This window comes from Varanus komodoensis, unplaced genomic scaffold (assembly GCF_004798865.1).
Source record: "Varanus komodoensis strain SLA01 unplaced genomic scaffold, ASM479886v1 scaffold23, whole genome shotgun sequence".
In the NCBI taxonomy this organism is placed as follows: domain Eukaryota; kingdom Metazoa; phylum Chordata; class Lepidosauria; order Squamata; family Varanidae; genus Varanus; species Varanus komodoensis.
In genome coordinates, this window is record NW_025335627.1 from 1,119,217 (window position 1) to 1,134,649 (window position 15,433).

General features: G+C 42.1%; 1 protein-coding gene across 10 annotated transcripts in view; it reads left to right on the top strand.

The window, feature by feature from the left end:
- HDAC4 (histone deacetylase 4) overlaps positions 1–15,433 on the top strand; it is a 261,456-nt gene that overhangs the window by 31,962 nt on the left and 214,061 nt on the right. For 4 of the 10 annotated variants that reach the window (XM_044431666.1, XM_044431678.1, XM_044431663.1 and 1 more), the window contains exons 2-3: positions 588–831; positions 12,967–13,063. The exons of 1 other annotated variant lie outside the window; for it this stretch is intronic. In XM_044431666.1, coding sequence (XP_044287601.1) covers positions 13,030–13,063 — 34 coding nt within the window. In that variant the 5' untranslated portion in view covers positions 588–831; positions 12,967–13,029. Of the gene's footprint in view, positions 1–587; positions 832–1,843; positions 1,951–12,966; positions 13,157–15,433 lie in introns of those variants that run through there. 5 more of the 10 variants (XM_044431669.1, XM_044431664.1, XM_044431675.1 and 2 more) reach the window with 4 other exon arrangements.

A 15,433-nucleotide genomic window follows, 5' to 3' on the forward strand; every position in this document is an offset into this window, starting at 1 on the left:
AACCTCCCCCACTGTATCACTGGTTCCAGATAGCTCTTGTTAAGATGCTGTTGCACAGAATATTTTTCTCCTCAGTGTCATCCTAGGGAGAGACTTCTACACTGAATGCCATGAAGCAGTGCTCTCTGCTTCCTAGAAACTTAGTCATGATATCATGATCCTGTCTTGAGGAAGCTGCTCTTTATGTACAAGGGTATCTGTCTTCATGTGTAAAACTACAGATAAGGAGTATGTGTCTAATTCTCAGCAAGCTGCTACATTCTCATCCTGCCACTAGTACTCTAGGTAGTATCCACCTTGTCAAAGATTTTATTTGTCACGAGCAAGCAGAATGTGGTAGAGATAGCAGTGGCATGAAGTATGGCATTGGAGAGAATGCCCTGCCTTTCTAGGGCTATTGATGGATCCAGGCATGATTCGGGACAGGTGGTGCTCAGAGAGGGAACCACCAGGAGACAGGAAAAGACACAGTTGGGAAGAGTTGCCAATAATCAGTATCCAATAAACTGCCGTGGAATCAAGTATGAGAGTATGATAATTTCTTCCTGTAAGGAACCATATTTATAATCATGTTTTTCATTTTACAGGTTGATATTTTGAAAGCTATTTGGAACAGGCAATTATCCTGCTGGGTTGCAGTTCTTGAGAACATAGAATGCCTTTCTGACTGGAGGTTTATCTGGTGGCTGTGGATTTGTTTCCTTGATGTACTTCCTATGTTCTGTTGGACCACTGAAGCTCCTCAGGGCTGCTGTCTGTACAGAAGCCAGACACTTTATCACACTTCTATAATTTAGATCCTGCTAGCAATGAGTTCTCAAAGCCATCCAGGTAAGCTTAACAAATCCCTCTTTCTAGAACTAAAAGATATTGTGGAAAAACCCAAAACCCTAATTTAAAGGCAACATACACAATTCAGAGCAAGTTAGATCCTCTGGGTTGAATTCAGTATTTAGTATAGAAGGAGACATTGTGTCTCCATTGCCAGATTGGTTTTTCAGGATATGATACATTGCTATTAAGATGAAAATGGCTTACTGTATAAGAATGAGAGATTCAGATGTGTGAGAATAGGCTTATTGATAAAATGGAGTTGATTTGGTAACATTTTAGTGTGAAAAATTCCAGGAAGGCACTTTTTCTGTATTCATCATATTCTTTAGTTCCAAGCTATATATTAATTTTCTGCATTTGTAGAATAATATATTATGCCAGTGTGGTATAGTGGTTAAGAGCATGGGACTGGTTTCTGGCCCCCTGCTCGACCATGGAGCCAACTGGGTGACTTTGAGCGAGTCACAGACTCTCAGCCCAACTTACTTCACAGGGTTGTTGTTGTGGGGATAAAATTGAGAGCAGCAGGAAGAGAATGATGTAAGCCTCTAAGGTCTCTTTTCTTACAGGCTATAAAGCTAATAAATAAATAGGATATTACTTAATTAGTATAAATGTATTTCCTTGTTTCAGTAATTGAAGAAGACAGCTTTTCCCATGGAGCACTCCAACTGTGTTGGTCTGTATAGCCATGAGGATTATGGAAGTTGTAGTCAACACATCTGGAGAGCACCAGATTGGTGAAGGCTGGAATAAGTGATACAGACATGCAACAGCAGATCAGAATGTCTTAGACTGTATCTGTCAGAATAGATAACTGTTAGGAGACAACGCTGTGACTGAAAATGACAAATGGGAGAACGTGAAGGATTATGGAGAGCTTTGAAGTAGGCTGGAAAAAAATTGCAAAAAAAAAAAAAAGAAAAGAAAAGAAAAAAAAAAGAATAGTGGGTCATTAAAGTCGCTGTTTAAATTGCCAGAATTGATCAAGCCCTTTTGACATTCTCAGGGTGTGTATCTTCTATGAGGATTTATAAAACTGTCCAGCAAGCAGAAATCTAGAAAACAGCCTTAGAACTAAGGGAGCTCCAACAGGGGGTGAACAAGCTTCAACAGGTAAAGGGGCCTGTGGTTGCAGTTGACTTACAGAATGCACAGCTCCTGCAGTGCTGCAGAACTGAGTGCACCCTCTATTTCAGGCTTAGATGTACCTCAAAGGGATGCTTGGTATCTTGTTTCCCTCCACTGCAGCTTCTGATTACCTGTGGCGTGGGGCTGGGTGCTTGGTAATTTTCCATGTGGAACACTCCTCTAAAGGTTATGTAGCTTTTCTGTATGCATTGTGGCATTTGGCAGTTATTTTCTATATTTTGGTTTCAGTGCCAGCTTCAGTCTCTCAAATGACTTTTTAAATTGTCAGTATTTTACAGCCCATTCCTCAGCTTGGAACTGTGCAGGCTTTTATTAAGTGCATACTTACTCTTCCTTCTTGTGTCTGATTTTAGTAACTTGGAAATAGACTCTAAACTGCAAGTCCATTGACATCATTGTTCAGTCAGTGTGGCTGGGGAGGTATTGCATTTGAAAATAGAAAGGTATTGCATATGGGGGGATATTCTGTTAAAATACCTGTTAAAATACATGCTCTGTGCTTTAATTTACACATGCATATTCCCACATTCGTAATTCAAGTTTGTGGAGGTAGCCTTCCAGGTGTAAAGCCTTATATGTGAAATTGGCTCTTGTATGCTAGTATTTGTGAAAACTGAGTTTTGTGTACGTGTGACCACAACAGTATATTTTCTGTGATGATGGGACAAAATATGGGATGCTGGTACTTCTGTGTGTCAAACTAACTGTTAATAGAGACCCATTAACAGTACCATGAATGCTGTCATAACAGTAGTGCAGAAGTATCCCTTCGACCTCCCTCAGTATTTTGATGTGAAAGAGTTTTCCTGTCCAAATAAATTCTGATTGCTGCACTGTTACTTTAAATTTGAGATTTCCTGCAGGGCTAGTCATATTATTTTACTTTGTGTTGATGTGCCATGTAATATAAATTGGCACACTGAGAAGTTAATTGAAATGATGAGTAGTTATTTCTTTTTTACTTAATTGTATTATAGGACTAAGAATGAATGATGGGCCCTCTCCTGCAGCTTTAAAATACTCTCTGAAATCTAAGTGTTCATTGACTTTTCTAATATCATTGTTTTCCTTAGGGCACCATCCTTTTTATCTTAATTTCTTTGCTGAGAAAAGTAGTTTTGGAACTTGTGAGCTAAGCGTATGCTCTTGTTTCTGAGAGGAAATAGCAAAGTGCCTCTCTTGGCATGAACCTGCTTATACATTATGATCAACATCTGAAGCCCTCCTCCAAGTGCCTTCTTTAAGGTGATTCAGACTATGGAAAGAAGACAGTGCCTTTTTGAAGGTGGCTCCCCAATTATTGAACTCTCTCCTAAGTAAGGTCATCCTGGTGCCATCCTATTCAACTTCTTGGTACCAGCTGAAGACTTTATACCTAAGCAGTTGATGGCATACAATGGGGAGTTTTTAATGTTAATTTTTGATTAGGTCCTGGTCATCCTGCTGTTAATATTTGACCTGTTTCAAAGCATCTTAAAGTGATGTGTGTGAAAGGTTTTAAAATTATGATTTACTGCAGTGATGGTGAACCTATGGCATGCGTGCCACAGTGGGCACGCAGAGCCCTCTCTGTCAGCATGCGAGCTAAGTCACCCCAGCATCACCCCAGCAGCCGAACATTAGATAACAGTGCACATAGGGGCCATGCACATGCTTGGAAAGGAGTAGCGGCACCAGGTGATGACATCACAAACCACGACTCATTAGCTGCGACTCGTCCGAGCTTTCACATGGCCAGTCAGTGCGCTGCCAAGGATATTTATATATATTTGGTTGGACTGGCTGTGAGTTGTTTTTTCTAAACTAAAACCTCAGTATTCAGGTTTTATTGCAGTGTTGGCACTTCGTGATATATAAGTGGGCTTTGAGTTGCAGTTTGGGTACTTGGACTCTAAAAGGTTCACCATCACTGATTTACTGTGTTGTGAAAGCTGTGGCTATTGGGTAGTACAGAATGGTAATTTAAAAAATTCTTGAAAATCATCAGTGTCTTGAACTCCCCCCCCCAAAAAAAATATCTGTGTGACTGATGAGTACGATCCTCTTATATTTCAAAAAGCTTATGACAGCAGTTTTTCTTTGTCGTCTCTGTGCATCAGACATACAGGCTCTGTTCCTGTGCTGAGTGTGTTGTCTAGTTAGGGTTGTTTTGGTAGGAACCCCTCCCCTCACTTTCTGCTATACATTGGAAGGTTTCCTGCCTACTTCCTCGGTCCTTTTCTGAGCACCATTGTGACCACCATTGTGGGTGCACCTTGCTTGAATTGGTTTTAGGACAGTGATTCCCAGCCTGGTGTGTGTGTGTACCCTTAGGGGTATGCAGAAATAATTGAATAACAATGGAAATAACAGCAACTATATTAATTACATTTTGATAATCTGAAGGATACGATTTGTGTAAATGGGCTGCTAAGGGGACCACAAGTGAAAAATGTTGGAAACCACTGTTTTAGGATATAATTAGGTAGTGCTCTCAGTGGCATAGAACATGGCATGTTTTCATAGCTCATTCTAATTCTTGAGCCTTAACGCTCAACAGTTTTAATATGTGAATCCTTCTGAGTTTTGAGTATGACCAGTGATTGGTTGACTTTTAAAAATAAATGCTACCTTCATTGGGGGTGGTGGAACAATGAGTTACTAATGATAGCCATTCAGATTCCAAGATATTTTAGGGAATAATTCTTTTCTGTGTCAAGGAGACTGGGTTCTCACAGTTGGGGATGATCAAGAAGCCATGGTAGCTTGTTTTCACTGCCCTGCACATGCTGGTCACACACCACCTCATTTTTAATTAGCTGCCGTGTTCAATGAACTTGGGAAGGATATGTGGTAAAGTGGCTTTCAACCTATTCTGGAATTCTAGAGAGCCATTTTGGACTTATGGGCAGTATAGAAATTAAATCGTTAAGTACTATTAAGTATTAAGTATACTATTAAATATATAAGTTAATATAGAACAAGCCATAGGTTGTTGGATGCTCTAGAAACCTCCCTCACTGCCTATCTTTGTGGGTTTGGACAATATGGCAACTTGGGCTTGATGGTAGTAATTAGGAAAATGAGGCTGCATGCAACTGGCATATAAGGAGAAGGGAGAAGAACACACCATGGATTCTTTTCCTTCCCAGATTGTGCAAACCCAGCAACCGTAATAAACAAGATAGTTTTTGCATTTTCTTTCAATAGACTTCTACCCAGTTTTGGGTTAGGAGTCCATGTGCTGTTCATTACAGTTGGTGAAGTTTGCAGCAGCTCTGGTAACCCCTCTCCTTTGCTGACAGACAAAGCATTTGTTTTGAGGATGGAGAACAACAGTTTGAAGAAGATATAAATAGTAGAGACAGTTTACAAGTGACCTGCAAGGGATGTTGGGTGTTAAAGTGGTCAAAATTCAGAGTTGGTGGCTCTGAAATGTGTTCAAGCTCCTTTAGCATCTGGACTGTATCTGCTACTATCTGGTTCATTTGAACTAGCCAGGTGTTCTTTAATCATCTCCTTTTCTAGTTGGTTTTTCTTTTCTCACATTGAATGCAATTCAACTTAATTGGAGAAGATTGAAGCAAAATGGGAGCTGAGTAGTTTTGTGTTCTCTCCATTACCTGTTGCCTAACTATGGACCTACCTTTCCTTTTTATGTCTTGGTCCAAGCAAAGTGAAAGAAGCTTTTTTGGATTGTTTGTTTGTTTGTTTTTAGCATCCCTTGTAAATCTCAGCTCATTATGAGCTTTCTTAATACCATCCTTATGACCAAAGGGGTCCCTAAATGTTTATGTCCATCCTTCTGTCTTTTAGTTATCCTTTTAAATCATGGGTGGACAGCATGTGATCTATGGGCTTCATGGAGTTCTCGCAGGCCTGCAATGTGGGTCCTGCTGCCTCTGAATTTGGTTAAATCTTTTGAAGGGAAAAAGCAATCCATAGTGGCTACAGAGTGCTAAAAGGTCAAACTTAGCATCAAGCTAATTTTTACCTTTATAGCTTTCTGTAGCAGCTAAAAGGTAAACGTTTCCCCTTGACATTAAGTCCAGTCATGCCTGACTCTAGGGGGTGGTGCTCATCTCCGTTTCCTGGCTGAGGGAGCCAGCGTTTGTCTGCAGACAGTCTCTGTGGTCATGTGGCCGGCATGACTAAACACCGAAGAGCACAGAACGCTGTTACCTGCCCGCCGAAGTGGTACCTTTTTATCTGCTTACATTTGCATGCTTTCAAACTGCAAGGTTGGCAGGAGCTGGGACGGCTCCTGAGCACCAGATGATCAAACTTAGCTTTTTTGCAAGCTGTTTGGGTGCACTGTAGCTTTTGGTGCACCTGTAGCTGCTGTGGATGCTATTTTTGCAAAGCTGCCTTATTTTTCAATTCCTGTGTAGGGTGAGAGGGTTGTGACCTCAGGGTAGAAATGGGACTGGATTTTTCACAATTGCGCCCTGTGGAGTCTCTGCTCTTTAGAGATCACACTGCACATAAATTAGTTTGGTGTTTTCTGTTCTCATTGTGACAATGCCTTCAGTTTTTTATTTTTCAGAATTTCCCACTAGGGTTGTCCTAAGAGTTTTTAGCAAGGTGTATTTTTTCTGTGATGTTTACGTGCTATGGTGGTACCAATTCGTGTTCTGCTGCACTCTCCAAAGATAGATGTTCATTTTAGCAAAGCATAATCATTATCTGCAGTATTAACAAGAGGCTTTTGTGCAAGGTGCTTGCAAGGTATAACCTGGTCATCCACTTCACAATTGTTGAAGTTAATATCTTGTGGGCAGATTCATAATCTATTCCTTCCACTGGATAGGAGTGCTAGCATCTTATTTGCTAGATTGTAGAAAGGCCACATGAATGAAAGCGCTTCATGGAATTACAGTTCTGCAAATAGTGCTGTGTCAGCTATATAAACTGCTTGTGTTTATTTGGAATAGAACAAAAAATGAAGAGAATTGAACAATAAGAGGTTAAAAGGATTTGTTAAAAATATCTTGCTTAAATTAAGAGAACATAGATGAGAACCAATTATACCAAAACAAATGTAAATTAGCAATAAGGCAAGTGAAACCAATTCAACGATAATGGTGTTAAAACATTAAGATGAAAATATAGCATTTTATTCATCCCAGATTACAGATACCCAACCATATTCCATTACTGGTTCAATAGATAACCTAAGGGATAGTTTAAAAAGGGGAAATGGAAATTACAGAGACAGTAAAGGTATTATTTATATTTTTACTGAAGAAGATATAGGGGAGATAGTCATGCTTGAACTAGCTCTTTTCATTGAATCTCAATAACTTATTTAAATAGGGGTGGCAAGTTTTGATTATAAGAATTTTTACCCTGTCCTTCAAGGAGCTTCCTAGACCTTGTTTATGTAAGATCAGTAATCAGACAGCCCTTGTTACTGTTTTAAATTCTAAAAAAAGACCCAAAACAAAAATAGAGACACAGTTCTAGAGCTTATTGACAAATTACATTTGCAATTCACTGGGTCTGGATGGTGTTTAGTGATGCTAGATAGGGAAGGGAGGCTGGCAGCCACACAACACAGCTTCTGCAAAAACAGGTCCTTCTAGACAAACCTTGTGGAATTCTACGACAAGGTTTCAAGGTGGCTAGACGGTGAGGATGCAGTGGATGTGGTTCACCTGGATTTCAGCAAGGCCTTTGACAAAGTGCCCCATGATATCCTGGTTGAGAAACTGAGGAGTTTTGGGATAGACCAATGCACTGTCCGATGGATTAGGGCATGGTTGACCGAAAGCAGAGGGTAACCATTAGTGGGGAATCATTAGGATGGCGGCCAGTGACAAGCAGGGTCCCCCAGGGCTCTGTCCTTGTACCATTCCTGCTTAATCTTTTCATCAACAACCTGGAAGAAGGGCTGAACAGTCTGCTGACCAGATTCACAGATGGTACCAAAATGGGGGTGGTGGCCACAACTGAGGAGCGGGTACTCCAGATCCAAAAGGATCTGGACAGACTATGGAAATGGGCAGGAGACAACAGGATGGCGTTCAATGTGGATAAGTGCAAGGTCTTGCACTTGGGGCATAGGAATGGGTGTCATAAGGACAGGTTAGGGGACAAGTGGCTGGAGAGCAGCACTTGTGAAAGGGATCTTGGGGTGCTGGTTGACTGCAGGCTAAACATGAGTCAGCAGCGGGATGCGGTGGTCAAGAGGGCAAACGCCACCCTTGGTTGCATAGCCAGAAGCGTGGCTTCTAGATTGAGAGAGGTATTACTACCACTCTATATGACTCTGGTGCACCTGTAACTGGAGTATTGCGTTCAGTTCTGGGCTCCACATTACAGGAAGGATATAGCCAGGTTAGAGTCAGTGCAGCATAGGGCCACAAGGATGGTGGCCGGATTGCAGGGAAAGCCATATGAGGTGAGACTGAGGGGACTGGGTCTATTCAGCCTGGAGAAGAGGAGACTCCAATGGAATCTGTTGGTGACATATAGGTACATGAGGGGGTGTCACATGGAGGTGGGTAGAGACCTGTTCTTCCCTGCAGAGAAGGGCAGGACACATTCCAATGGAGCAATGCTCAGGGAACCAAGGTTCAATTTGGATGCCAGGAAGTACTTCCTGACAGTTAGGACCCCGAGGGTATGGAATGGGCTGTCATGGGAGGTGGTCGAGGCCCTATCAGTGACGGTTTTCAAGGATAGAGTAGACATGCACGTGGTGGGCATGTCGTGAGCAGAGCTGGCTAGAGCCGGGGTCAGACTAGATGGCCTGGGAGGTCCCTTCTGACTCGCTCTGTTTCTGTGTTTACCCAGGAGTTTTTAAGAAACTGATATAAAATGTTTATTGTTCTATTAAAACAGTAAGAACAAGACAGCTTGTCATTTAAAATCTATTTCCTTACTGAAAGACTAGGAAGTAGCCAACTATTTATAAAAATCAAGGCAGGATTAAGGAAGTTAAAGCCTGATTATCATCTGTTTCAAGTAAAGCAATGGAAAGGCTCAATATAAGATAAAGTTAATGCATCTAAACAACAACTCCGTCTGATTGAAGAATCAGAATTGGCTTCTGCAAAGGGAATCTTGCCTTACTAGCCTTTTGGATTTCTTTGAGAGTATCAACAGGCTTATGAATAGGGGAGTTATAGTAGACACTCCAGTTTGCTCCTCTTAAAAAAATTGACAAAGGCTTCTTCCAAAAGCTCATGTACAAATTTAGCATATTATCATATAAGCCGGGATGGGGAAACTTGTCCATATGTTTTCACCTACAGCTCCCATCATCTCACATCATTGGTTATGCTGATAAGAGTTGTAGGGTAAAACTTCTGGGGAGCTGTTCTTCTGGTGGCCAAGTTTTCCTTTAGATGATTAACTAGTTCAATAACAAAGTAAATGTAAATAGACAGTTCTCAAAGTGGAGCCCACCAAATTTCTGTATTGGTGCTGTCTTGTAAACAATTTGGGTAAGCAGAAAAGCTCCCACATGTGTGGCTATGTCTACTGTTGAGTTTGATGCAAAATCAAGCAACAGGAGGCCCACAAACTTGGGCTGGTCTCTCTAGTAACAAATTTGTGTTTCATCAGAAGGCTGGGGGAACTCCTTTCTGCCCTTTCTATTGCTGGGCCAGACCAGCTTGGTACTTGAGCCCAGCCCTGTGGTCTAGATTCCAGATTTAGTGCCAAAACTCATTCAGACATGAAGACAGTGTAAAAGCAAGCTTATTGTAGAAGAAAGGAAGAGGTGGGACTGGGATGCAGAAAATAAGAGGGAAAGGGCAAAGGGGTAGCAGCAATAATACAGATGTGCCAAGGTTGTCTGGTGTCATGATTGCAGGCAGCTGAACTCCTTGGTGCACCACTGGAATAAAACAAGAAAGATAGCCCTATACTTTGAATTACTGAACACAGGCTTCCTCACTGCAGTGAAATTGGTCAAGAAGAAAATAACTCACTAGCTTGGAATCCAGTAGAAGACTAAGTCAGGGATTTTGAGCCCCTTGCCCTTGGTGACGGGGCATTGCCTGGTAGCCAATCCAAAGAGGCTTCTCCCCCCGCCCCTCATCTGCCAGCAGTTCACACCTTAAATGATCAGAGCTGTAACTCCAGCCAGATGTCCTTGGCATGAACTCATATTTTGAGATAAGCCCTAATGCATAAATTATTCCTGCTTTCCTGGTGTCTGGAATGTCTCCTGGACCAGCTAATTCCTTCATTAACCATTCTCTGTCCTCTGAGACCTTCACTACATGTGTGGCTCTCCTTTGCAGCTGGGGGGATAATGAGAGCTCATCTGTGTTGCTGACTTCCAAAGAAGTGAAACAGTGGGTCTGTTCACATTCAGCACTAAGTAATACCACAAGGTTACTTTTCTTTCTTTGTGGAAATGTTCACACATTCGTGAGGTAACATCTTCCAAATGGCAGCATGTATCCCATGAGTTCCTGTACCTGGGAACTGGTTCAGCATGCACTTTTTTCCTCCTGCTGCTGCTCAGTGAAGCGGTCCCCCACTCCCTTGAGTAGCACTGTTGCTCTAGAAGAGCACTGCAAGAATGACCCTGATGTTGCTCTGCTCTGGGACAATGTGCAAGTACATCTCTACCCAGGTATCTACTCCACACCTGTGTGCAGGACTCTCACACACGGCTGGGGCTGCCTCCCCCTGTACCCAGGCACACTCAGAGCTTTTGCACCCATGCCAGGGACGGAAGGGAGCATGTCCTGTGGGAATAATTTCCTGTGAAGGACATGTGGCCGTCTGCCTGGAAATTCTTCTGGCTGGCCAGAAAGAATGTGTTTGTTGTGCAGCTATTGGGGTGCTAGGTGGGGGGCACACAGCAGGACTTGTTGAGACTCCTTAGGAATGCCAGGGCCAAGATGGGAGTGATGGGTATGACGGAGAGAGTGTGGGGAACCTGGGCTTCACAGGGAGGTTGTCCTGATGGCTGTGCCTGTGCACAGGTGGCATACTCCCCCTTGTGCAGAGCTGCTTTCTCCAGAGGAGAGCACTAGCTCCTTGAACAGAACACCCAGACTGCCATTTCAGAGTGCTGCTCCGGAGAAGGGAGCAACCAACAGGAGTGCCGAGAGTGTCTGTCTCCAAGGTCGCTGCTGCTGGAGATGGTGCCGCACAATGCCTTGCTGCTGCTGCTGCTGTTCCAGAACTGCAGCTGGGTGTTGGGAAGGCAGCACGCTGCCAGAGGGGAAAAAGCAGCGGAAGGCAGCCAATTTGTAAACAACAGCAGCTGCCTCGGCAGTTGCTAGGCAGAACAGGACGGCAAAAAATGGAGGTTGGAGCCTCTGCTACTACTATAGCTCTTCTTGCCACCAAACTTGATAGGAGAAACAGGAGATTGATGGGAAAACATTGTAACTGAACTCACACATAGTCACAAGCAGTGTTGAAATGTGGAAGCCTTAGAACAGAAAATTGGTTCTTCATGCAGATTCAAGGTAACCAAGCATGCCATGGTTCACCATGCTTACTGAATTCACACACAATTGCAAGCTGTTCCTGCCATGTCTTGTTTTTATGTATGAACACAGCCTATCTGATCTTAATATGGTGTACTTTAACAAAGGAAAACACCCATCTTCTTCCCAAGCTTGGAGCTAGGGAAGGGCATAAGCAGGAGTCACCCTCTGTTCTACTCTGGGAGTTCTAAGTGTTTCTGAAGCACAGAGCAATGCTGGTAAGTTTCAGAGTAGAGCTTGGGCCAGTGCTTGTTATACTGAGTTTAAGGCATCTGGATGGTTTTACAGGGGCAGTGCGATCAGTAACAATGACATCCCACAAATTTGTACTCTGAAGGGTTAGGGGAAGATCTCTTCTGTCTTGTTTGCCAGAAGGATATGGGACATTACCATGGAGAATGTGATTGTGGAACCCAAACTGGATGAGTGGCGTCGTTGCAGTTGATTTATGTAAAGGTATTTCTATTTTCAGAACTGCTACCCTCACAAAGTGGCTTGCAGCACTAAAATAAATGGATGCAATAGCATAACGACAAATTAAAAAACAGAAGCAAAAACATACATAATAGGAGGAGGCCAGGATAAATAAGTAGGTTTTCAGGGTCTCCCTGAAAAACCTGAAATGTTGGGGCCTAACATAACTTGCAGCAGCAGTCCACTCTACATTGTGTAGGGCCACTGCAGGAAAGGCCCTCTCTCATGTTCTGCTCCCTTAAAGCTGCGTAAATGGGAAGAGCTTCCATTGCTCTTCTTAAAGGGCTGACTGGCAAGCAGGTTGGTAAGAGTGAAGGTGCTCTTTCAAGTACTTTGGTTCCAAACCATTTAAAGTTTTAAAGGTCAAAATTAGCACTTTAAATTTTCTTGGAAATACGTTACTAATCAGTGCAGCTGGTACATTGACTATAGACAGTATATGGCCTGATAGCCTCAACCTTCCTAGAACTGGGGAAATTGTATTCTATACCAACTGAAGTTTCCAAGCCATCTTCAAAAACAGCTTTATCTAAAGCACATGATGTTCTTGGCTATAATGGATAGTGCAGTGAAAACATCAACATGGTGTGTGGCTTTTGGAAAATTGGAGGACTTCTGCCTTCCTGAACTGCTTATCAGTATGAGCAGTTTCAGTTTGCTTTCCTGAACTGCCCCAGGTATTTGCAACTAGCCAGTGTTGGAGTTAGGATGCTAGATTAGATGGACCTTTGGTCTGATCCAGCAACTAATCATGTACTTAAGATTGTTGAGAGGGATGGTTAAATTCCATTTTGAAGCAGGGGGATGTTGTGGAATTAGAACCACACATGCACGGATTCATATTTTTGACTACCTAGAGTACCCCTTAAAAGAATAATTGTCTCAATAAATGCAGATATCTTGCACATTCAGGTTATATTTCTGTACACCTAATGTCTCTTACATGCTTTCTGTGAAACAGATCTGGAACATGTGCTAGAGAAAATACGTCTCTGTCTCTGGGGCTGTTTCAGGGGGATTGGGTAACCATCCCTTTTCTTACCCACTTTTTTTTTTTGCCTTCTAGATTGCCCATTCCCAGTGCTGATTTGCAGTAGCGAAGTGTCTGCCAATGTGACTTGGCTGCATAATGTGTTCCTGCTCTAACAAAGAATTAATCCAAGGAAAGCAAATACTTCTACATTTCTTTGATGCAGCTGTCAAAATGTTATGTTCCACTTGCCATAATGACTTTGAAAAGGTTTTCTTAATGGCAGGTGACTTATGTCCTTCAACACACATGAATTGTTTGCGATTTTAAATGAGCTTTGCCTTCTGTGTTGTTCAGGAATTTCTAGAACACTTCTCTCTACATGTCAGTGTTTTGTTCATATTTTTAACGAAGTGCCCTAACATTATTGACTTGGTATCCAAGGCAGGTAATAGATTATAAAGGCATTGTTCTGGGATATGGTCTGGCTTGAGTAACAAATGAACCTCAGTTAAGGCCATATGTTTTATTTGCCTGAATGCATTGTCCCTCACACTTCGTTGCCTTTAGAAAACCACTGTGATCAGTTGAAGCAAATGGTTTTTGCTTGGCCACAAGATACTCATCACATGCATGAAGTTATCACTTACAGGCAGATTTAGCAGCAGAAGAGGTCAGTGGCACCTCAGACGTTACTTCATATATGTGTCCTGGTGTTATAACTACGGATCAGTGCCTAGAAGCACTGAGAGCCAGTAAGCTAGGGATGAGTTTGGCTAAGATGGGGTCAGTGCAGGTGGGCAATTTCCATGTCTGGAATTTAAGTTCTGGATGGAGTTGCACTCCCCTGAAGGATCAGTTTCATACAAAGCTTGGGGGTAATCCTTAAAACTCCCTGTCAGTGGAAACTTTGATGGATTTGGTGACTTGAAGTGCTTTGGTTGGTATAACAAATGCTGCTGTTCTTGGAAAGTGATAGTCAGAAGATGATGATGATGACGACGATACATGTATTTATTTTTATTAAAATATTTTTATTCTACCGAGCCAAAAATTCTCCTAGAATGGTTTCTATGGGGTTACTAAAACAAGTCACAGCAGTGTATCTGTTACCTCAAAATTGCATTATACTCTGCATAACTGCAGCTGCTGCAGAATTTGTCAGCTCAAATTATACCTCAGAGAACTGCACTGGTTGCCAATGCATTACTGGGTCATGTTCAAGTTGTTGTTGTTGTTGTTGTTGTTGTCAATAATAACAATGCCTAGGACCCTAGCTCAACATGGGACATAAACTTGAGACAGAGTACCTTCTTCCATATTAACTTCCTTCTGGCAGCAGTGTAGCTGTTATGTGTATAAGATTTAATAAAAACAAAGAATAATAGAATTGAAAGGGGCCAGAGTGTCTTTGGGTCCAATCCCTTGCTCAGTGCAGGACTCCAAGATAAACCATCCCTCTCAGTTGGTTGTCCAATTGCATCCTGAACCCCTCTAGTGTGGGAGAACCTGCAACCTGTCTAGGTCATTGGTTCCATTGACATACTGATCTAACAGGAAGTTCTTCTTGCTGTCCAGCTGAAATCTTGCTTTTTGCAACTTGAACTTAATATTTCATGTCCTGCATTCTGGGATGATGGAGAAGAGATCCTATCTTCCTTTGTGATGGCCTTTCAAGTAGAGTACTTGTAGAGTACTATCATCTCCCCCCTCAGTCTTCTCTTCTTGCGGCTAAATACACCCAGTACTTTCAACCTCTCTTCACAGGGCTTTGTTTCCAGTTCCTCATTCATCTCTGTTTATTTTTTATCTATCTATTTATTTAAAACTTTTCTAGACCATCCCATTACTGAAGTCTCAGAACAGTTTAACAATACAAAATGTAAAAAAAATAATTAAAACACAGTGTCCTAAAAATTCAGCTAATAATAAAACCCCAATTAAAACAGTCAGGTCTTAAAACATTGGGAAAATAAAAAGGTTTTGGCCCGATGCTGAAAAGAATAAAGTGACGCCGCAGGCAAACCTCTCTGGGGAGCAAATTCCACACTTGTGGTGCCACCACAATTGTTGCCCTCTTCTGAACCCTTTCCAGCTTGTCTGCATTTTTCTTAAACTGTGGTACCCAGAACTGGGCACAGGACTCCATATGAGGCCTGACCAGTGTTGAGTAAAGGAGAAATAGTACTTCATGTGATTTGTAAGTGATAACAGCTGCATTACATTGCTGATTCATATTCAGCTTGTGATCTACAACAATTCCAAGATCTTTATCACTTGCATTATTGTTGAGCAAAGTATTCCCCAACTTGAAATGATGCCTTTGATTTCTTTGACAAATGCAGAACGTGGCATTTGTTCCTATTGAATTTCACTCTGTTATTTTCAGCCCAGCACTCCATCCTATCAGAATCACCTTGAATCTTTGGTCTGTCTTCCAAGATATCCCACCCACTTTTGTGTTATCTGCAGATTTGATATTTGTTCCCTGCCCTTTCTCATCCAACTCATTACTGAAAATGTTGAGAAACCTTGTGCCCCTACTGGATGCTGCAGTACTCCA